Source organism: Lactuca virosa, chromosome 4, assembly GCF_052849685.1.
Source record: "Lactuca virosa cultivar CGN04683 chromosome 4, Lactuca_virosa_CGN04683_v6, whole genome shotgun sequence".
Lineage (NCBI taxonomy): Eukaryota > Viridiplantae > Streptophyta > Magnoliopsida > Asterales > Asteraceae > Lactuca > Lactuca virosa.
In genome coordinates this window covers 263361558-263383966 of record NC_136429.1, presented here as the reverse complement: position 1 = coordinate 263383966, position 22409 = coordinate 263361558, and the positions used below count along the sequence as shown (strand labels likewise).

General features: G+C 38.6%; 2 protein-coding genes across 2 annotated transcripts; one reads left to right on the top strand and one right to left on the bottom strand.

The window, feature by feature from the left end:
- The first annotated feature begins 719 nt into the window (after window positions 1–719).
- On the top strand, window positions 720–2112 carry LOC145108241 (protein DMR6-LIKE OXYGENASE 2-like). Its single transcript, XM_079045259.1, has 3 exons — window positions 720–1233; window positions 1320–1650; window positions 1735–2112. The coding sequence occupies exons 1-3, from the start codon at window positions 764–766 to the stop codon at window positions 2041–2043; spliced, it is 1110 nt and encodes a 369-aa protein (XP_078901385.1). The 5' UTR covers window positions 720–763; the 3' UTR covers window positions 2044–2112.
- Window positions 2113–8225: 6113 nt separating this feature from the next.
- Window positions 8226–8918, bottom strand: LOC145105861 (uncharacterized). Its single transcript, XM_079042943.1, has one exon. The coding sequence runs from the start codon at window positions 8916–8918 to the stop codon at window positions 8226–8228; it is 693 nt and encodes a 230-aa protein (XP_078899069.1).
- Between the last annotated feature and the right edge of the window lie 13491 nt (window positions 8919–22409).

Sequence of the window (22409 nt, the reverse complement as noted above, 5' to 3'; positions counted from 1 at the left end):
TGATTTTCGATATTTATATATTACAATACATTTCAGAAAAAATTCGGGTCGAGTCAAACTATTTGGGATTCATAGGGACGGGCGCAAGAATACATAGTAGGCGTTGCCGAGATCAAATAGGTGTTGCCGATACATCAAAAATAAGTAAAAAAAAAATTGAAATTTTTTCCACTGCAGACAGAAAAAGTAGGATTTGCCGGTGCAACATCGGGACCTGCCTAAAACCGCCACTGGGTATCGATTCGTTAAAAGCTCGAATCGAGATTGATTTTAAACGAGCCTTAGCTGAACTCAATATTAATATTAGACTTGTTTATTAAATAAACTTGAACTCGAGTGTGTATTACTATCATATGGAATTAAGATATACCATATACGACTCCCAAGCCCAAGCTGAGCCCCAACCCGTATAATTTTTTGTGAGCCGATCTCTAGCTCCGTACAATAAGGTTCCAAACGAGTCGAGCTTGAGCCCCCAAATTAAAAAAACTAAACAGGCCAAACTTGAGCGTCCGGTTCGGGTTCAGCCCTAGTTCCGATTACTTAAATCTCTGAACTTAAAGGTTACTTGTTTACGTAAACCAAAAAAAAAAAAAAAAAACAAGGATATTTTACATATATTTTAAGTGAGTAGTCGCGATTGTCAGTCATGTATCATGCCCAGAAAGGAGTCCAGATTCATAACAAAAAGCATCGCCACCACCACCTTTTAAATACACACATCATTCATAGAATCTCATAATTCATCATATATTCATCGGCCATGGGGGAAGTTGATCCAGCCTTCATCCAGGAGCTTGAACACAGACCTAAACTTGCAGCACTTGAAGCCCAAGGAATCCCGCAAATTGACCTCTCCCCTATCATAAACTCATCTACTGCTGCTAGTGCGATAGAAGATCTGGTGAATCAGGTCCATGACGCGTGCAAAAACTGGGGATTCTTCCAAGTAAACAACCATGGTGTTCCCGTTGAGGTGCGTGAAAAGATGGAGTCGGCAGCAAAGAGGTTCTTTGATCAGCCAGTGGAGGAGAAGAAGAAGGTGAGGAGAGACGAAGAGAATCCATTTGGTTATTATGATACGGAGCGGACAAAAAATGTGAGGGACTGGAAGGAAGTTTTCGATTTCAAAGTGGAGGCCCCCACGTTGATGCCGGCTTCTTCGTATGAATCTAACGATGAACATGCCATAAAGTATCCTAATCAATGGCCTCATCATCCTGAAGAATTGAGGTATTTAATTTTTGACGTCTAAAGATATATCATACTATATGTTTACTAACAAGATGAGTATGTTTAACCGTTTCGTGAAAACTCAGGGAAGCATCTGAAGAATATGTTAAAGAAGTTCTTAAATTGTTTTACAAATTGTTGGAATTGATCTCACTCAGCTTAAACCTCCCTTCAAACCGGTTAGAGGCCTTCTTCTCCAAGGATCAAACCAGTTTGGCTCGAATCAACCACTACCCGCCATGCCCAGCTCCTGATCTAGCTCTGGGTGTTGGTCGACATAAGGACGTCGGTGCTTTGACGATCTTAGCTCAGGATGATGTAGGAGGTTTGGAAGTTAAGCGAAAAAGCGATGGAGAATGGATCTTCGTAAAGCCAACACCTAATTCCTTTATTGTAAATGTTGGGGACATTATGACTGTATGTGTCGTTTCTTTATAGGTCTGTTTTTGCTTGAATTATTGATTTGGAATGAAGGACTTATTATTAGTGTTGTTGATATAGGTATGGAGCAATGGAAAGTACGAAGGTGCGGAGCATAGGGCGAAGGTGAATTCCACAAGAGAAAGATTTTCGATCCCGATTTTCTTCAACCCTGCAAGTTACACGGTGGTGGAGCCACTTGCAGAGCTGATTGATGAAAGAAACCCTGCCAAGTATGAGAATTATAATTGGGGTGAATTCCTTGCCACTTCAGAGCGCAATAATTTTAAGAAACCGGATGTTGAAAACATAGAATTTAATGATTTTAAGAAACCTCATAAATTAAAACTTGATGATGTTATTTCTCGAGTTGAGAATGTTGTTATATAAGAACCGATGGTCCTTGTTGTCATGATTGTGGATACCGATGAATAAAATTGTTTACTTGTTTGTTTATAATATTTTTTATTTAAAGAAAAACTGCAATAAAGTCTCTACATATTGGCGTCATAATCGATTTACTCCCTATATTTTTTTTTATTCAATTAAGTCTCAAATACTGGTAATCGTATTCAATTTAACCATTTGACCCAGTCAACAGGTCATCCAACTTTCAAAAATTACATTTTTGATCCAGATTTTAAAATTTAATACAAATTTGGTCAAAAATTTACACTTTTGGCCCAGATTTTAAATTTTTTTACAAATTTGGTCCAAACTTTACCCTTTTTGCCCAAATTTTAGAATTTTATTATGAATTTATCCTAACTTTAGTTTTTTTACAACTTTTTTTTCTCAATGAATTGTTTCTAATATGCTTTTTCTTTGTAAAATCATATTTATACAAAAAAAAATGTATTTTCACATAAAAATCTTATATTTTCTATATAAAAAATTTGTAAAAAAGTTTTTTGTATATAAAATATCTAGTTATAAAAATAGATATTTATTAAGTATATAAATATATACAAATCCGTTTTTATAAAAAAAATGTATACAAAAACGTATTTCACAAAAAAAAATGTATACACACACCTATTTTATCTATATTTTTTTTATAAAATCGTGTTTGTTTACAATTTTTTTATAAAAACATGTTTGAATAGTTTTTATATAATACGTGTTTGTATACATTTTATAAAATGTATACAAACACGATTTTATAAAATATATACAAACACACATTATATAAAAAATTATTCAAACACGTTTTTATAAAATGTATACAAACACGATTTTATAAAATGTATACAAACACGTATTATATAAAAAATTAATCAAACACGTTTTCATAGAAAAAAAAATATAAACAAACACGATTTTATAAAAAAAATATAGATACACACCTATTTGTGTGCATATATATATATATATATATATATATATATATATATATATATATATATATATATATATATATATATATATATATAAAGGTGATAGGTGTTTGTATACATCTTTTTTGTAAAATACGTTTTTGTATACATTTTTTTTATAAAAACGGATTTGTATATATATATATATACTTAATAAATACATATTTTATAACTAGATATTTCATAAACAAAAAACTTGTTAAAAAAATTTTATATAGAAAATATAAGATTTTTATGTGAAAATACGTTTTTTTGTATAAATATGATTTTATAAGGAAAAAACATATTAGAAACAATTTTTTGAGAAAAAAATTTGTAAAAAAAACTAAAGTTATGATGAATTCATAATAAAATTCTAAAATTTGGGCAAAAAGGGTAATTTTTGGACCAAATTTGTAACAAAATTTAAAATCTGGGCGAAAAGTGTAAATTTTGGACCATATTTGTAATAAATTTTGAAATCTGGGCCAAAAATGTAATTTTTGAAAGTTGGATGACCTGTTGACCGAGTCAAAGGGTTAAATTGAATACGATTACCGGTATTTGTGACTTAATTGAATAAAAAAAATATAGGGACTAAATCGATTATGAGGCCAATATGTAGGGACTTTATTGCAGTTTTCCCTTTATTAAATGCGAAAAAAGTTTATACCTTTACGATAAGTTTTTGAGTTAGAGTGGTTCGACGAAGGACTCGGCAATGGAAACGTAGACTCGGCGTGCCAAGTTCGGCTCAGCAACTCGGTAGAAACTCAACGATGAGAGAGAGGGAGAGAGTTTGGAATGTTAAAAAAAAATTGACTGTTTTTGGATCAAATTTGATTGTTTATTTTTCAAAAAAAATAATAAAAAAAATCAATTTTTACCTCATTTCACCCATATATAAATAACTACTACATACCACATTTTATACCACTTTATCTTCTTCAATTTTTCACTCAAACAACAATATTTTTGTGAAAAAATAGCTTCAATTTCCAATCCAAAAACTCCAAAAAAATACTAAAAGACACACCCAAAACACAAACCCACTCTCACCTTCTTCACCTACTTTCGTCTAAAGCCAAAGTGATCGTCTGATATACTCACCTCCAAATTTACACTATGGTGGTGTTTACTATCCATATCACGTCCAAAACAGACCTCAATTTTAAAACCAACCTCAATTCTAAAATCAACCACAATTTCAAAACCAACCTCACTTTCAAAACCAACCACAATTTCAAAATCAAACTCAAATGAACTTCTCATCACAACTCCAATCTCAAATGGAAAATGACTTCAATCTATTTGATCATCTTCCCGATTCCCCCAATTAACACCAAAACCGAAGTCATCCCCGAAATGGATTCGGAGCAAGAAGAAATTCGACTACGACAAACCCAAAAAGTGGAAATACGGCTCCAAGACAATGGACTACGGAGGAAGAAATGTTGTTGGCTCGTGCGTGGGTAGATGTTTCTGAAGATCCAATGGTCGGAAAGAACCAATTGAAAATTATAGGACGAGAACCAATTTTCTATTTTATTGATTGAATGCACAAAGATGTAAAACAGATCTTTGTGATATATATGAAAGACAAAACAAACCCCCATCAATAAAAGGGAAAATACCAAAGTTAGAATACATAAGGAAGGAAATAAATAATCTAAAATCGTATGATATCTTTTATTTCCTTTACTCCCCCTCAAGTTGAGCATGAAGGTTCAAAATGTTCAACTTGACCAAAAGACACTTCAACTGATCTCCACCAAGAGGTTTTGTAAGCAAATCCGCCAACTGATTCCTTGTGTGCGTCCAAACCGGAATGACTTCTTTGGACTCCACCCTTTCACGAACAAAGAAACAATTCATTTCCACGTGTTTAGTACGCTCGTGGAAAACTGGGTTATGGGCAATATGTCGGGCAGACTCATTGTCACAGAAGAGAGCTGTAGGTTGGTTAATAGAGACACCAAGTTCCTAAAGTAGCCAACAGACCCATAGAATCTCACTCACTGTGGTAGCCATGGCACGATATTCCGCTTCAGCAGAAGACCGTGAAACCACAGACTGTTTCTTCGATTTCCATGAGACCGGAGCACCACCTAAGAGTAACAAATACCCAGTTCTGGAACGACGAGATTAGGGACAACCCAACCAATCTGAATCACTATATGCTACCAATTCTGCTGGACCATCGTGTGGAAGAATAATACCTTGGCCCATCGTGGTTTTAAGGTACCTCAAGACATGTAGCGCCGCATTCCAATGACTTTGTTTAGGGTCTGACACAAACTGACTGAGGATATTAACGGAATAAGTTATGTCTGGTCGTGTCGCTTGAAGATACAGGAGACGCCCAACCAGACGATGATACATGTTTGCATCTATGCTCTCTTCTTTATCACCTTTGTCAAGCTTGAGGTTTTGTTCCATGAGGAACCGGATGGGTCTGCAACCAAGCATGCCTGAGTCCTCCAAAATTTCCATGGTGTATTTACGTTGACTGAGGACTAAACCCTCCTTTGTTCTCGAGACCTCAATACCTAAAAAGTACTTTAAGCTGCCGAGATCTTTAATACTAAAGCGTGCATGTAGACTGGATTTAGTGCTTTCAATTTTGGTGGCATCATTACCAACAATCACAACGTCATCTACATAAATAAGAGCTGCCACAAAGGTGTGATTGTACTTATGAATAAAAAGTGAGTGATCCGCATGAGATTGCTGAAAATCAAGTTCACGTAAAGCAGTTGTGAACTTGTGATACTAATTCCTACTTGCTTGTTTCAAGCCGTAGAGTGATTTCATTAATTTGCATAACCGAGTTTCACCTTCTTTACTGAAGCCCTGTGGTATCTGCATATAAACATCTTCTTCTAAGTCGCCATGCAAGAAGGCGTTGTTCACGTCTAATTACTGAATTATCCAATTGTTTTTTCATTGTCATGGTTAAGAGGATTCGGACCGTGACAAGTTTAGCTACCGGGGCGAAGGTGTCGTGAAAATCTACACCCTCCAATTGTGTATACCCTTTTGCAACAATACGAGCTTTGTATCGCTCTATATCACCATTGGGTTTGTACTTAATCTTGTATATCCATTTTGAATCAATCGCCCTTTTTCCTTTTGGAAGATCTGTGAGATACCACGTTTCATTATCCTCCAAAGCCTTGATTTCAGACTTCATTGCATCTCTCCACCTTGGATCATGAGCTGCATGCTTAAAGGTTTTTGGTTCATTGTTTGTAACAATGGCCGCTAAGAAAGCTCTGTGAGAACGAGTGAATTTATTATCAGTAACATAACGAGAGAGGGGATGTACCGTGGAAGCAATTCGATTGGCGGCAGGTGGAGGATGACTGATCGATGGGGGAAGACGAACTTCAAAGTCTTGGAATCGGACTGGTTGTGTTCTCATTCTCGGAGCTCTAGTTGCATCTGGACTTGACGTGATGTTTATATCATCAGTTTGTGTTTCAACATGTGCGGTGGTCTCATCAGTAACTTGGTCAGACACAGATTCCATTGGCTCATTAGTTACCACTCCATCCTCAATGTCAACGTCAGATGACATAACATTATTAGGAATTGAAGTATTTTTGTTTTCTCGTCAAGCTGAAATAGGTCCTCATGTCGCATTTGTTCATCGGGTTTGGCATGGTTCATGGGAAAGTCGTTTTCAAGAAATCGAACATCCCGTGAAATGACTATTTTTCTACTCTCCAAATCATATATTTTGTAACCTTTGGTGCCCGGTGGGTAACCAACAAAGATGTCAGGTTTACCACGCTACTCGAACTTGTCTCCCCCGGTGTCTATATTCCGATGATAGGTCAAGCAACCAAACACCCGCATGTGTTTGTATGAGGGTTTTTTGTTTAAACAGGACCTCATAAGGCGTGGCCCCATGCAGAATTTTCGAGGGCATTCTATTGATGACATAAGTCGCTGTTAAATCACATTCTCCCCATAAAGTCTTTGGTAAGTTAGCTTGCAAACGTAGGGCAAGAGCGGTTTCAAGCAAGTGTCGATGCTTGCGTTCCACCACCCCATTTTGTTGTGGGGTGTGTGGACAAGACGTCTCCAAAACGATGCCCTCTTGAGCATATAAATCTCTCATGTTGTTTGACACAAACTCTCCCCCATTGTCAGTCTGTATGCGTTTGATTTGAACTCCAAATTGCGTTTTGACCATTTTGCAGAAGTCTATAAGGCATGTGCTCGCCTCATGTTTGTGTTGTAGCAAAAAGGTCCATACAGCCCTACTAAATTCGTCTACTACAGTAAGAAAGTAATAAGCTTTATTCATGGACGGGGTTCTATATTTCCCCCACACGTCACAATGTATCAAATCAAAAACATGCAAGTGTTTTTAATTCACTAGTAGGAAAAGGAAGGCGTGTGTGTTTGGCTTTAAAACAAGCATCACACATATGATTGTCCTTTGAAACATGAATAAAGTCTAAGTGTGAAATCTTCTTAGTTGATGGATGACCTAGTCTCTTGTGCCATACATCAAAAATGGTCATCAGGGCTTTGTTCATATTCATTGTCCCCATTCGATATAGTCCTCCAACCCGGTTACTCGCTCCAATCAAGTGCTTCGTCCCCAACTCCTGTGTAACAAAAAAACCAGGGAAAAAAGTAACAACACAATTAAGATCATCTGCAAGTTTGCTGATTGAAAGAAGATTATAATCAAAACTGGGAACAAACAAAACTCCTTTTATCTTAACACCTCCTGGTAGAGTATGCTCACCTTCTCCCATGACAGGCACCTTATCCCCATTAGGAATGATAACAGGTGCCCCTTTAGGGTTTTGAGTATTATTCTGCAGGAAGTCACTTCTACAAGTCATGTGTTCAGTTGCCCCCAAATCAACAACCCAACCATCACATGTGAGATCTTTACCTGCCATGTTTGCCCTTGGTTGATTTTCATTGCCTGCCATGTTTCCGTTCTCTTTGAAGTGAGTGACAAATAAACGATATTGTTCATCTGTCAGGCCTGGTATAGGACTCGACGGCCGACGCCATCTCTACGCAAGCAGCTTTAGGTCTCGGTTTATCTTTCTTGCCCGACCACCATTCCGGGTACCCAACGATCTTGAAACATCCTTCTTTGTTGTGACCCTCTCTCTGGCAGAATGTACATTTTTCTTTCTTGTCGAGTTCTGATTTTGTGGCCTTGTGTGTTGTTTTATTTGTCACCTACGTGTTTTGTTTCCCTTGATGTTGTTGGTACCCTCTTTGCGAGTTGTAATTAGCCTGGAAAGCTGATGCTTCAGCGCTGGCTCTTTTCGATCCTCCCGTGATTGCCCTCTGTTGTTCGTTTTCTGCCACCAGGTGGTAGATAGTCCCCAACGATGGTGTCGGCTTCATGGCTAAGATCTGGGTGCGTATAACCGCAAAATCTTCGTCAAGTCCCATCAAAAATCCGTACGCCTTCTCCTTCTCTTTCACTTCATTTAGTTGTTTCCCAATATTGCAATCACACCCACTGCACTTACAACGAGGAGTAGGAAGAACCATTTGGAGTTCATCCCAGATGGATCGAAGCTTGGTGTAATAAGTGGAAACAGTGGTACCTTCTTGCCGCATGGAGTTTAGGGTTTGCTTCAATTCATAGGTGCGAGGTGCTCCTTCCTTTTCGAACCGTTCCTCTAAATCTCTCCAGATTTCTGTTGAGGTGTTTGCGTATCGTACGCTTGTTCGGATCTCTTTCTCCATCGCGGCTGTTAACCATCCTTTGATCATTGCGTCTGCACGTACCCACGCAGAGTGTAGATGTGACGTTGATTCAAGTTTCTTGATGGTGCCGTCGACCAACCCCATCTTGTTTTTCGCAAGCAGGAAATTCACCATCTCCTGCTTCCATTCGTTATCATTGTTATCGTTTAACATGTCGTTCACCTGGACCTATTTTGGATATTCAGAAGGATGAACGTAGAGAGGCGAGTTGACATCAATCGTCTCTCCATCATCCACCTTCTTGCTGCCATCTCCTCCTTTCTCTCCCGCCATGGTCACCGGAAAGGCTTAAATAACCTGCTCTGATACCATGAAAATTATAGGACGAGAACCAATTTTCTATTTTATTGATTGAATGCACAAAGATGTAAAACAGATCTTTGTAATATATATGAAAGACAAAACAAACCCCCAACAATAAAAGGGAAAATACCAAAGTTAAAATACATAAGGAAGGAAATAAATAATCTAAAATCGTATGATATCTTTTATTTCCTTTACCAATATTGTCTTACTCTTTTCCAGAAAATTACTAGGCATTTTCTTGCGGAAATAAAGTTTAGAGACTACAAGAAAAAGGACCAAATTTACTCAAAGTGGAAAAACGCCAACAAAGTCGTGATAGATTTTAACGTGGTGTTTCGTCTGTCAAGCGGCAATGGCAAAGTGGTGCAAATGACGACGCAATTTTACAAAAAGCTCTTGCACTTTACCGGAGACATAAATGGGCGAATTTTAAATTTCTACATGTGTGGAATATCGTGAAGATGTCAAAAAATGGAAAGACATCGAAACTTCTGAAACGTTCACGGGTGGTTCTTCTAAAAGAACCAAAACTTCTGAAACAATACATAGTCAATCGTCCGGTGCGCATGTCGGGATTGACCTCAATGAAGAGGAACTTTTTGAGGTTGCAAGAGTCACTCGTCCCATGCGAAGAGACAAAGCGGAGCAAAAGGGAAAAGCGACGACAAGTGACTCGGGAGACATCGAGCATCTGACAACGAAAATGGACAGCGTGAATTCGACGTTGGAGCAATATTTGATGGTTGCACAAGAAAAAGAAAAAAATTATGTCATGGCGATCTTAACAAGGAACACTAGCAATCTTACCGGGCGCGAAAAAAAGTTGGCGATAAAGGCCAAAGAAAGGATTGCAAAAAAAAAAAATATCTTGGTTTCGTTATTTAAATTTCTAAGTTTCTTGTTTTAAATTTTGAGACTTTGTAATTTTAAATTTTTTGTTTTTTTTTATGTGTGCTATCATTTTAAATTATATGTTTTTTTGTTGTAATTTTAGTTTTCATAAAATGAATCTTTAGGTTTTATAAAAATAATACGTTTGAAATTTGAAATTTTAATATTAAATAATTTTCGAAAAAAAAGTGACAAACAATGGCAACCCATGTCTTGTAAATGACAAAAAATTAAAGAGTTTGGCAAATCCTAGTTATAATGTTTTGACCCTTATGTAATCATTAGTTATAATGTTTTGAACCCAATGATTTTTAATACGCGGCCTTAAAGGCTTGTCTTTTCGGACACAAGACTTGAATATGACACACGAGTTTGGTTTACAGGACCAAGAAAATGAAATCTTGAGAGGTAAGATTCGATTTTAGAAAAATTAACGTTCATTGATGTTGAAATTTAAAAAAAAATACAAATACAAATAATGGCATGATTGTTATTGTGCTTTTATGGGATTAAATAAGAAAACTATCATCCCTTGTTCTCGCATTCCTTGCCCTTCACCCTCACCTAGTTGCCTTCTTTCCTAGGGAATTCAATCACATCGGATCAGTGAGCTAAAGTCAGTCCCTCAACAGCTAAAGTAACTGCTTAAGTTTAAAAACTAATGGCATGATTGTCATTGTGTAAATCACGAGATCTTTGACAAACAAGTAAAATAACTTGTAAAAACAAAATAACGAAATTTCTACAAAATTTTGAAATAATTCTAAAAAGTAATATTCAAGCATATAATTAGGTTAAACTAAAAAAAATACAGTTATTAAATGACCTAAAACAATTTCGTGAAAGGTATGTGGAACAACATAAGATTAATGACTTATTTTAACATATCTTGCAAAATATGTTGTTGTTTGGCGAAATTATGAACTTCCTCGTCTTCTTGGTCTATTATTTTCCTTATTGATCGATTGCTTTTGTATCACTTTAACTTCAATTTATTTAACTACAAAACATCCGATTTAGTACTTGGGAATAGTTTTGCTTTGATGTTTGTTTGATTTATTTTTGTAAATGCGGAAAACAACGAAAAACTATGGAAATGATGTTGGACCGAGAAGCTAGAAAGGCCAAGTTGATGACCGAAGGTAAATGATGAAATTTGATGAAGAATTTCAAAAATTGAAGGCCAAAGGGCGTAAACACGTTAGACGAAACAAACAAAGTGATGAGCAAAAATGGTGTTGTCAGATTAACCATGCGTTATTGTTTTGATTATATTCATTTCTCGATGCTTCAATTAACATGATTCAAGTTGTTGCAGAAAATAAAGAAAATTATTTACAACTTTCGTATTTTATGTTTTTGCCAATTATATCGTTATCAATGTCAAAATCATATGGGAAGTTGGAGTAATGAAGTTGTCGGAATCCAAAAATTACATGCAACTTATCCCACATTGGACATTACATGCAAAAATTCCTTCACAATTATATAAAACTCATGCTTTCCATATTAACCATCATGTAGATTGCATCCCACGCAAGTTAATTCCCAAAGCAATCCTTAATTCTTCATACGCCTTCCATATTTTTTCATCCCTTATTGCCATTAAACTAAACTTAGGGTATCTACAATGCATTGAACTCTATAAATTTCAATGGATTGTCACATCATCTTTCTACAATTCATACAACTCTATCAAAATTTTTTCTTACAATGCATTGAACTCTACAAAGTTCAATAGAATGTTATAAAATATGATTTATAGTAAATATTTAACAATTAATTTTTTTTTTCTCATTGAAGAGTTCAATGGTCATTGAACTCCAAATCAATTGCAAATTAGGCATCTCATAATGATAGAGTTTCATTTATTGAATGACACATAGACTTGTCACCTCATTCATTTATTGAATGACACAATTACTACTAGACATAAAATATAAATTAAAACTACATTTAAGACATAAAAATACTACGACTTATCTCAGTTGTATTGTTTAACAATATCCTTCCTTGCATTGTTAAAAATCTAACAATCCTCCTCGGACAAGTCCTTTCTTGGGTTTAAGAAAAGCTTTAGCGCACAGTTCTTTTCTTTTTCCTTTTCCAATTCCAAAAAACCCGCGAGCTTAACGTCCATTCCTTTGATGTCGTTTCTTATCTCCTCCACTTCACTCAATGAACTTTGTGCTCCTTTTTAGCTTTCTTTTTGCTCTTTCGCGTCCTATAGGATGAGTTGGAGCTTCATATGGACCGTCGTTGTTGAGGTCAATCTCAGTGATACGCACATCAGAAGATTGATTGTGGGTTAACTCGGAAGTTTTGCTTCGTTTGGACATGCTTGCGTAATCGTCAGCACTTTTTAGATTAAGCCATTTTGGTTTGTCCTTCACAACTCCCTAAAACGCCTCATTGTGTAACGTCCCAAAATTTCCGAGTAAAAATTTGATTTTAAATAAGTAAAAACCATCCATTCATTATCCCAAAAGACGATTAAAATAAAAGTATTCTCAAAACATCAAAGTAAAATCATAAACAGTCAATGAGAAATAAATCTCCAGGGGATGCAGTGCGATCAAATCGGGCCCTTCCGTTTGAAACCAAAAGTACCTAAAAACATTTTAAATATAAATCGTAAGCACAAAGTTTAATAATTTCCCCAAAGTACCACATACAACATACATATAAACTAGCCCCGCCCAAACTGCATACGGGCCCGGCCCAAATTACATATGGGCCCCGTTCACAGCATAATGGTCCCCATCCAAATTGCATACGGGCCCCGCCCACAGCATAAGGGGCCCCACCCAAATTTCATACGGTCCCCGCCCACAGCATAACGAGCCCCACCCATATAAAACATATATACACATGCAAGAGTCACAAAGACAGCTAGCATCCTACAAACATAATCCAGTGGGCCGACATTGGTGCCTTCGACCAACGAGTACAGTGAAGAAACTCACCTGAACTACTCAACAGAAGCCCAACAGCTACCTCAGCATCAGAACGGCCAACCCAAGCTTCCTAAAACCAAACCGACACCATCCCTTAGTCAAAAACTCAATTCTACCCAAGTCTGACCAAAAGTCAAACTGGTCAAAATGTCAACGATCAAAGCTAAGGTCATAATTGCCAACAACAACCCTTCATGTTGTGGCCTTCCTTGGCCACATCGTGGGCACAAAATGTCAAAACAGTCGCCATGCTGTGGCAGCCAAAGGCCACGCCGTGGGGACTGTTCTGAATAGCTCGAACGAGCTTAATCCATTTTCTTCAGATTTCTAGAGCTCCAAAACTCAGATCTGATCCTTTCCAAGGTCTAAATGGATAAAGTTTGGGGACTGTTCTGAACAGCTCAAACGAGCTTAATCCATTTTCTTCAGATTTCTAGAGCTCCAAAACTCAGATCTGATCCTTTCCAAGGTCTAAATGGATAAAGTTTCTAACTTTATCCATTAGGAAGGTCCAAACCATCAATATGTAGACTTTAAGTCTCAAAGGGACCTAAAATACATCTTTCTCAACTTAATCTGTAACATCCCAAATTTCGAGGCCAAAAATTTCATTTTTAAATAAGTAATTCATAACATAGTTTACCAAATATTGCCAATGTCATATCACTTTTTTTTAAAAACCATAGCAGCGTGTCTGAAAACCATAACATCGAAAGTAATAAAAATCAGAGTACAATCCCAGAAAACTCTGTGCGGAAATCATGTGTGTGATGCGCTCCTACACCGCCGGCTCCTTCCCCTTCGACGAAGAGGTACCTGAAACCACAACCAAAAACTGTAAGCACAAAGCTTAGTGAGTTCCCCCATCATACCGCATAACATATAATATCGTCGGTATCTTTCAACCGGTAACTACCATCGATATCTTTCAACCGGTAACTATCATCGGTATCTTTCAACCGGTATCCGCCATCGGTATCTTTCAACCGGTAACTGTCATCGGTATCTTTCAACCGGTATCTTTCAACCGGTAACTGGGGACTATTTCACCCCTACCACTAGCATACAATAGCAAGATATAAACATACAATCAGGCATATCGGGGTACTGACCTACCCATTGGTCCTAACGACCTATGCTAGGGAAAGACTATTCCCTGTCACTACCACTAACACAGCGTTCATATTATGCAATCATATCTCATGACCAAGTCACATAATCAAACCAAGATAATTATCACAAAGACAATTATCTACTAAATATCCCTGTTGGTGGGTCGGCATTGTGGCCTTAGACCCACCCCTACTGGAAAGTAACTCACCTCGTAAGGCTGACTGCTGAAAAGCTGATCGGCAGATGCCTGACTGCTGCTCCGGTGATCCTCCGGCTATAAGTCCATAAAACACTTAATCAGACACTGATAACTACTCTTTGGGAAAAATGACTATTTTACCCCTGACCAAGTCAAAGTCAAAGTCAACTTCCAGTTGACCCGACTCGCCGAGTTGGGCCGCCAACTCGTCGAGTCCCTATCCTTTCATCTGTCCTTCTTCACGCCTCTACTCGTCGAGTTTGGCAACGAATCGACGAGTTCTCCTTCTAAAACAACCCCGGATGAACCTTCATCCGACTCGCCGAGTTGTATGAACAACTCATCGAGTTCATCTCCATCCTATGAAAAAGTCCTGCCCTTGACTCGCCAAGTTGTATGAACAACTCGTCGAGTTCATCTTCGAAAGTTGGGGGATTGCCTTGGACTCGCCGAGTCTGTTCATACACTCGTCGAGTCCTATGATTTCCAGGTCTATGGCTAAGTCCAATGCGTTGGGTCACTCCCCCGGACCCCTCTAAGACCACTCTAACACTCACTGGGTTCCTTCGAACCATAACAGAAAAGGAGAGTCAAGTCATGGACTCGCCGAGTCCCAAGAATGACTCGTCGAGTCAAGAAAGACCAAGTCTCATTTCTCTATTTCTGTTGTACAACACTTGACCAAAAGATAGATCTAGGCTTCTAAGATCGATCTAGCATGTAAAGTTACAAACTTTACGTGCATGCATGGGACTATGAGCTCAAATGGACCTAAATGAGACTCTTAAGATGCATGGGGCTCTCCAAGGCTCCAAAATCAGTCCCTTTCTGCCTTGTAACCCCTTAAAGACCTTGGATCTGAAGTCTTAGCCCCTAATCATGCTTGCACTCATGATTGGTCACCAAGAACGGATACTAAAAGCCCTAAATCACCCCAAAAAGGGATCTAAAACATGAAAGAGCAAGGTATCAGCTTTATACCTCTAAAGAACTGCAGAGGGTGCACAAACTTGAACTCCTCTGGCCTCCTCTTGATTCCTCAAGCCTTTCTGTTCCTTCTTATGTTCCAAAATCACCAAAAACCACCACAAAGCCCTTAGATCTTTACACAAACGATTAGGGTTTGATATGGAGAGTTCTGAGAGCAATAGGGACGAAGGGAGGCTGAATGAGATGTTTAAATAGGGTGCAATCCCTTAGATTAGGGTTTTGTCCGAACATCGCCTACTCGTCGAGTCGGTTTGCCGACTCGTCGAGTAGGTCACTAAATTCGCGTGTCCAAAGTCGATTCTACTAGACGAGTTGGACCTTCAACTCGCCGAGTTCCAGACCAAAATGTTATAATTACTTGAATGAAAGTACGTACCAGGAACCGGGTGCTACATAATCCATTAAGTCCAAGTCTCCCACTTTCAGATATGAATCAACAAGATGCCTAGAGGGATAAAGTTTCCAACTTTATCCATAATAATACCAAAATCTTTCAAGATCTAAACTTTAATACACCAAAATTGTCACAACTAGCATTTTAGCTAGGAAATTCTATTCCTATGTAACCGTTCATCTATTGTAAAAAACGCACTCTAAGTAAATTCTCACTCAATGCTCATTTAGATTCATCAATTATGTTCAACAAAGAGTCTAAAAACCCTAAGAATCCCGGTTTGAGTCCATATTGGACTAGAAATTTCTTATTGGGCCTGATGGACCAATAAGCACCCAATTCAACTTTATTGGACTTAAAAGCCCTAATTGGATCCTAATTGGACCCAATTCATAAATCTAAAACATTTTGGACCATTTGGGTCTAGAATGATTCATTCTAACCCTAATGGGCCTTATTGGGCCATAACTAATCCATTTAACCTTAGTGAGCCATAAGCCCATTCTTTTTATTCTATTTGGGTCGTGAATGCTTCCAAGAGCCCAATAGGCCGAAAAATTTTATGTTTAGGACCCAAAGATCCTAACTAAAGTTAATGGGCCCAAACTACTCCACCCTTTCTTCTTGGCCCAAAATTTCGGCCCATGTATAAAACAAAAAAAAAGAAAAGAAGTGAAATTGGGGGGGGGGGGGGGGGAGGGTTGACTTTGGAGGTGTCACCTCCATTTTGTTCATCATGTATCCATGCAAGGACCCCCATACATCAATGCTAGTCACCTCACTACCTCTCTCCCCTCTCTTCTTCTACTCTCGGCCGAGAGCCACAACACACACACACACTACATCAAAATCTCTCTATTACTCTCAAGAATCATTCACCTTCTTCCTCCAAGATCTCAAAATTTTGCTAGGGTTATAAGGATCTTCATCAAGTCATTCAAATATTTGGTAAGTTATTGTCAAACACAAGTATCTTCTTTCATCTTAATATGAGAAACTCCTTCTTACATGGTTTTTATTCCATGATCACACCTTAGAAGCTTCATAAACTCGAGATCCTCAACACAGGTGTGCTAAGCCCAAAAATCCTTCCCACTTCTTCTTCAAAAACCGAAACATCAAGCAAAGATGAGTTCATACCCCCCTTGTTTTCGGTTTTCATATGATTTTTGGGGGAGAATGCAAGTAAAATGTGTAGATATATGTGTTATGTGCATGTTTTGTGTGAATTCTTGGCTTATTTGGTAATAATGTGTTAGATCTTAGTAAATATCGAAATATTAAGTATTATTTAGCAAATTTCTATGAACTGTGACATTATATACATCACATTATCAAGCCAAAAGTGATTACATGTTTAAGACACAAAAGATTTCAACAAAAACCTTGTTAGAGGTCAAAATTGTCAAGAAAACAAAAGATAAGGGCAAAAGGTGACATTTATGTTTTTATAAGAGCCAATCAGATCCTACATGTATAAAAAGGTGTTTTTATGTTAAACATACTTTGAAAAGGGCCAAAAATGCAAATTTAAGCTTAATGGGCCAAAACTTTTGGGCCTCACGGTTTTGGACCCAATTTGCGAAAAAATGAAGTTTTGGGGTTAAAAATGTTATTTGGCCAAATTTTGAGTCATAAATGTAAATAAACTAAATTTAGGGGTGAAAATAGCATTTATTTTCAAATTGGACCAAAAATGTAAAATTTTCCAAAATTGGGCCGAAAGTGTAAACTTTTACAAACAAGGGGCTGAAAATGCACTTTTCTGCAAAACAGGGTTCTAAATGTGAAAATATAACTTTTTGGGCTAAAACCGTAAATTTTTAGACATTCGGGACAAAATTGCAAATTTTTATAAATTATGGACTAAAGTGTCATTTTTACAAAACTTTGGACTTTAATTAAAAATTGGAGGATTATTGGCCAAAAACGTCGTTTTTACGAAAAGAGGATTTTTATCATCAATCTATTAAACTCCGAGCTAAAACAAACAACGGAATAATACAAACGAACGGAATTTGTCGATAACTATTTATTGGGCCTAATATACACGTTACTTGGCCATTGGACCCTAAGGGCCCAATTAAGTGTATATTGAGCCCAATGTTTTCCATGATGTGTTTATTGGGTCTTGCGACCCACTTACATGTTAATTTGGGCCTAAGTATGGAATACATGTTATTGGGCTTTTGTGGCCCATTTACATGTCTATTGGGCCTAAATTACCCTTTTACATGTTATTGGGCCTTTGTGGTCTAATTACGTGCTAATAGGGCTTGGAATGGAAATTTCACATGTTAGTAGGCCGTAACTATACCTTTGCGTAATCATTAAACTTCGTATACTTATATATGTACCTTTCGAATACAAAAACATACCACATATACGTAAACATTAAACATAGAACAAAAAGGGGTTGAGAATCTAGTGAGACATGTCGGTTGGCACCTCCGAGTGTACAATCGTAGCATGTAGTTATAATCAGAGTTTCCTGTTAGGAAAGCGGGAGTTTGTGTATAGATCTATACGAGGTGACCCCCCACGCCTTAGCTGTTCGCTACAGCTAGACTAGGCCAGTCTAGGGCGACAAAATCCTTAGCAAGACCGACATTTGGAAAAATACCAAGACGGGCGACCTAGTCATTATCATGCATGGTTATAACGGCTCATATAGGGATTCAATACCAAAAGTTTAAACTTTTAAAGATAAACTCTTTAATTGTGTCAATGCAAAACGACTTATTTAACGATACAAGAATCTAGACGATGTTATAAAACAGAAAATATCGGATTTTCTGGAGAAATTATTCATATACAATTATCATTTATTCAAAATACAATGAATCTAAACTACACTCATATAAGTTATAACTATGAAATTCACACATGCATTTATACTTGATTTTCACATCATTTTCCGACATTTTACAGAAAATATCGGATTTTCTGGGTTTTTATGAAAGATACAAAGACTTTTACTCAAATATACTTATGAACTCACCAACATTATATATGTTGACCGTTTTCAAAATAACTTGTATTCTCAGGTAATCGTTAAGCTGGAAGATATGCAAGTGTGTATGGTTTTGTTTTATGTAACATCACTTATCGTAACAATTTGAACTTATGTATTTTAACAATGTACTTGATGTGAACAATGATGGTTGTAATATGTAATGTTGATGATGAATGTGTTATGTTTCATGTATATTCATTGTGATGATTATTCAATTGTTAGTCACACGAGCCCCCGGACGTTTCCGCCGTCTGGTTCGGGGGTGTGATAGGTTGGTATCAGAGCAATGTTTATAGTGAACTATCATATCTAACCATACATCATATGCAACTATAAACACAATGGGACTAAATAACTCTGAACAAAATAAAAGTTTCACACTTATGTGCGCATACTAGGATAATAATCTAACAACATCTAATAAAAGCTTCTAGAGGAGATTGAACACTATGATTAAACCTGGGCAGTTATGTAGTCATATTAGGGATAAATATAGCCTGATCAACTATATTTATTCAGAATATGACCAACATGTGTTCGGGAGTAATCACAGCGGGAAATGAATCCACAAGCCTACCCCACTCTCCAATAACTCTAGAGAACCCAAACACAAATAATTAAAAATACTATGAGAGTAATTAAAATATGACTTATATATGCACTCTCGTGTAGTCAGTATGGCTGGTTTCCACCACCCTGGAGATCCCTACTTTCCCAATCAGGGAAATAACGGATGGCTACAGGAATCCGACGAAGAACCTGAAGAGGAGCCTGAAGAGGGACCTGCGGAACTCGTGGCAGACGATGGTGAAGAAGAGTCTGGTGACGACAACGATGATGATTCGGACGCAGAGTCCGAAGTCATCAACCCACCATACCCAGTGAGGGTGCCGGCTCACCGAATGGGCCCGAGTGGCCCTACACCTCCCTGGGGTATCGACATTTAGAGATGGAGCAGGCAAGAGGGACAGCGACCCCCGTTTGACATGGAACGTGAGTTCTATGACTGGAGGGAGGGAGGACCGGCTGATTGAGATCTTCCAGTCGTGGTGAGACGATTGAGGGATACCGGCGATCTGGCTCAGAGCACCACCGATCAGATGCACCAGATGCGGACTAGGGTTAAGCGGGCGGAGCAGGAAACGCGAGAGGTTATCCGAGAGTTCCACATGAGGCAGGTGAGGTGGGAGACTCGACTCTGAGATGCGGAGCAATAGGTGGCTCGCCTTCAGGGAGCATCCACTTCCTCAGCACCACCCCCTGACACATCCCACCATGACTAGGACCATACGTATCTTTCGTCAGTATTATGTTATGTGATCTATGCTATGTACTATCGACTCTATGTTTAAGTGACCACACTACTCATAGAGTCGTCATGCTGCCAGATTTTATATTTCCATGTACTGTATGCCTTTTGGCAAATTTTCATGTATCAAAACTATTAGTATTAATGAAAATGCTTTATGTTTTATCATGACATTGTTATCTGCTATGTGTTTTACTTTCTTGTTTTATGTTAATGCATGAAATTACTTAAATACACACACTATACGCCTAGTCTATAGGATCACAAACTCGCAAAAAAACATAGGCACTCAACATCTTTCCATTCCATGAAAGAAAGATGCCTCAAAGACCCAACCGTGGAAACAACGCAACACCGACCCCACCTGAGATAAACTCGGTTGCATTCCAGGCAGCAGTGTCTGTTGCAGTCACTGCAACACTTGCGCAGATTCGCAATGGAAACAACGGAGAAGGCAACGGGCAGGGAGCCAGGAGCACCAATCAAGGGACAACCCACGGAGTCTCTCGAACATGCACCTACAAGGACTTCGCCAACGCCAAACCTCGTACCTTCAATAGGACAAGAGGCGTCATAGCCCTGAAGAGATGGATTGAGAAAGTAGAGTCTGTTTTTGAAATATGCGGGTGTCCGAATGAGTGTAAGGTCAAGTTCGCAGCCTGCACGTTCGTTGACCAAGCTCTCTCCTGGTGGAATGGCCACATAGAGGCCATGACACTCCCGGTGGCGAACGCGATGCCCTGGGAAGAGCTGAAGGAGATGATGCTAGCAGAATACTGTCCTAGAGGTGAGATTCAGAAGATGGAACAAGAGTTGTGGAACCTCACGGTCCAAAACTCCAATATCGACGCATACATATCCCAGTTTAGTGAGCTATCTCTTCTGTGTCCCGGAATGATCACCTTAGAAGGGAAAAATATTGAGAGGTTTATCTGGGGATTGACTGCACCTATCCAAGGGAATGTCATTGCGGCAAACCCTGAGACATTTGACAGCGCCAAGAGACTGGCCAAGAAACTATACGATCATGGCAATAAGAAGGGTGCCAAGACAGTGGAAGCGGATGTTAAGAAGGAAGAAGAGAACAAGAAGGGGAAAAACAACAAGCGAAAAGGAAAGCAAAACTCGGAATCGTCTAAGAAGCAACAAACGGTGTCGGTCCATGCTGCAACACAAGCTACTGCCACACCACATGCTCCAGCCTCATCCACGCCAAATGCTTCCAAGCAGTACTCGGGAAATCTCCCCAAGTGTGGCAAATGCAACTTCCACCATCACGGGGAGTGTAGAGAGATGAGTTGCACAAGGTGCAATCGGAAAGGCCATACAGCGAAGTATTGTAGGACTCAGCTTCAACAGAACTAGATGACAAACAACAACAACAACAACAACAACAACAACAAAAACAACAACACTAATATTGGAGCTAGCTATACCTGTTACGGATGTGGGAAAACTAGGCATATCAGGCGAAACTGCCCCAACGCGAACAATCAAGGGACAGGAGCAGCAGGGAGAGTACTGATAATGGGTCAGGGTGAAGCAGTGCAGGACCCAACCGTTGTCACCGGTACGTTCCTACTTAACGACTCATATGCATGCATCTTATTTGATAGCGGAGCGGAGCGAAGTTTTGTTAGTAATAATTTCAAATACTTACTAAAACAACAACCCCAAAAGCTTAATGAAGCCTTCACGGTGGAAATGGCTAAAGGGAAGACTGAATCAACTAAGGATATCTATGTGGGGTGTACACTAACTCTAAACAATCACACCTTCCAAATAAACTTAATGCCTGAAAATATTAGGAGTTTTGATGTGATCATCGGCATGGATTGGTTAAGCCCCCATCATGCCGATATTATGTGTCACGAGAAAGCCGTTCGCCTTCATCTTCCTAACCACGAAACCCTAATAATCTACGGAGATAAACCCGACGCAAACCTTCGCCTTATCTCGAGTATCAAGGCGCAAAATTGTCTACAAAAGAAGAACTACGCGTTCCTTGCTCACGTGGTGGATAAAACCAAAGAGGAAGCGAGCATTCACAACATCCCAGTGGCGTGTGATTTCCCGGATGTGTTTCCAAAAGATCTTCCGGGAATACCCCCATAACGACAAATCGAATTCCGAATCGACCTAGTGCCTAGAGCCACTCCAATCGCCAAATCACCCTATAGGTGGCTCCTGCAGAAATGCAAGAATTATCAAGCCAACTGAGCGAACTCCTGAATAAAGGATTTATCAGACCCAGCTTCTCGCCGTGGGGAGCTCCGATTCTTTTCGTTAAAAAGAAAGACGGATCCTTCAGGATGTGCATCGACTATAGGGAATTAAATAAGCTCACCATAAAAAAACCGGTATCCACTTCCACGAATCGATGATCTATTTGACCAGCTGCAAGGAGCTAGTTACTTTTCAAAGATAGATCTGAGATCCGGTTATCATCAACTCAAGGTCCGAGATGAG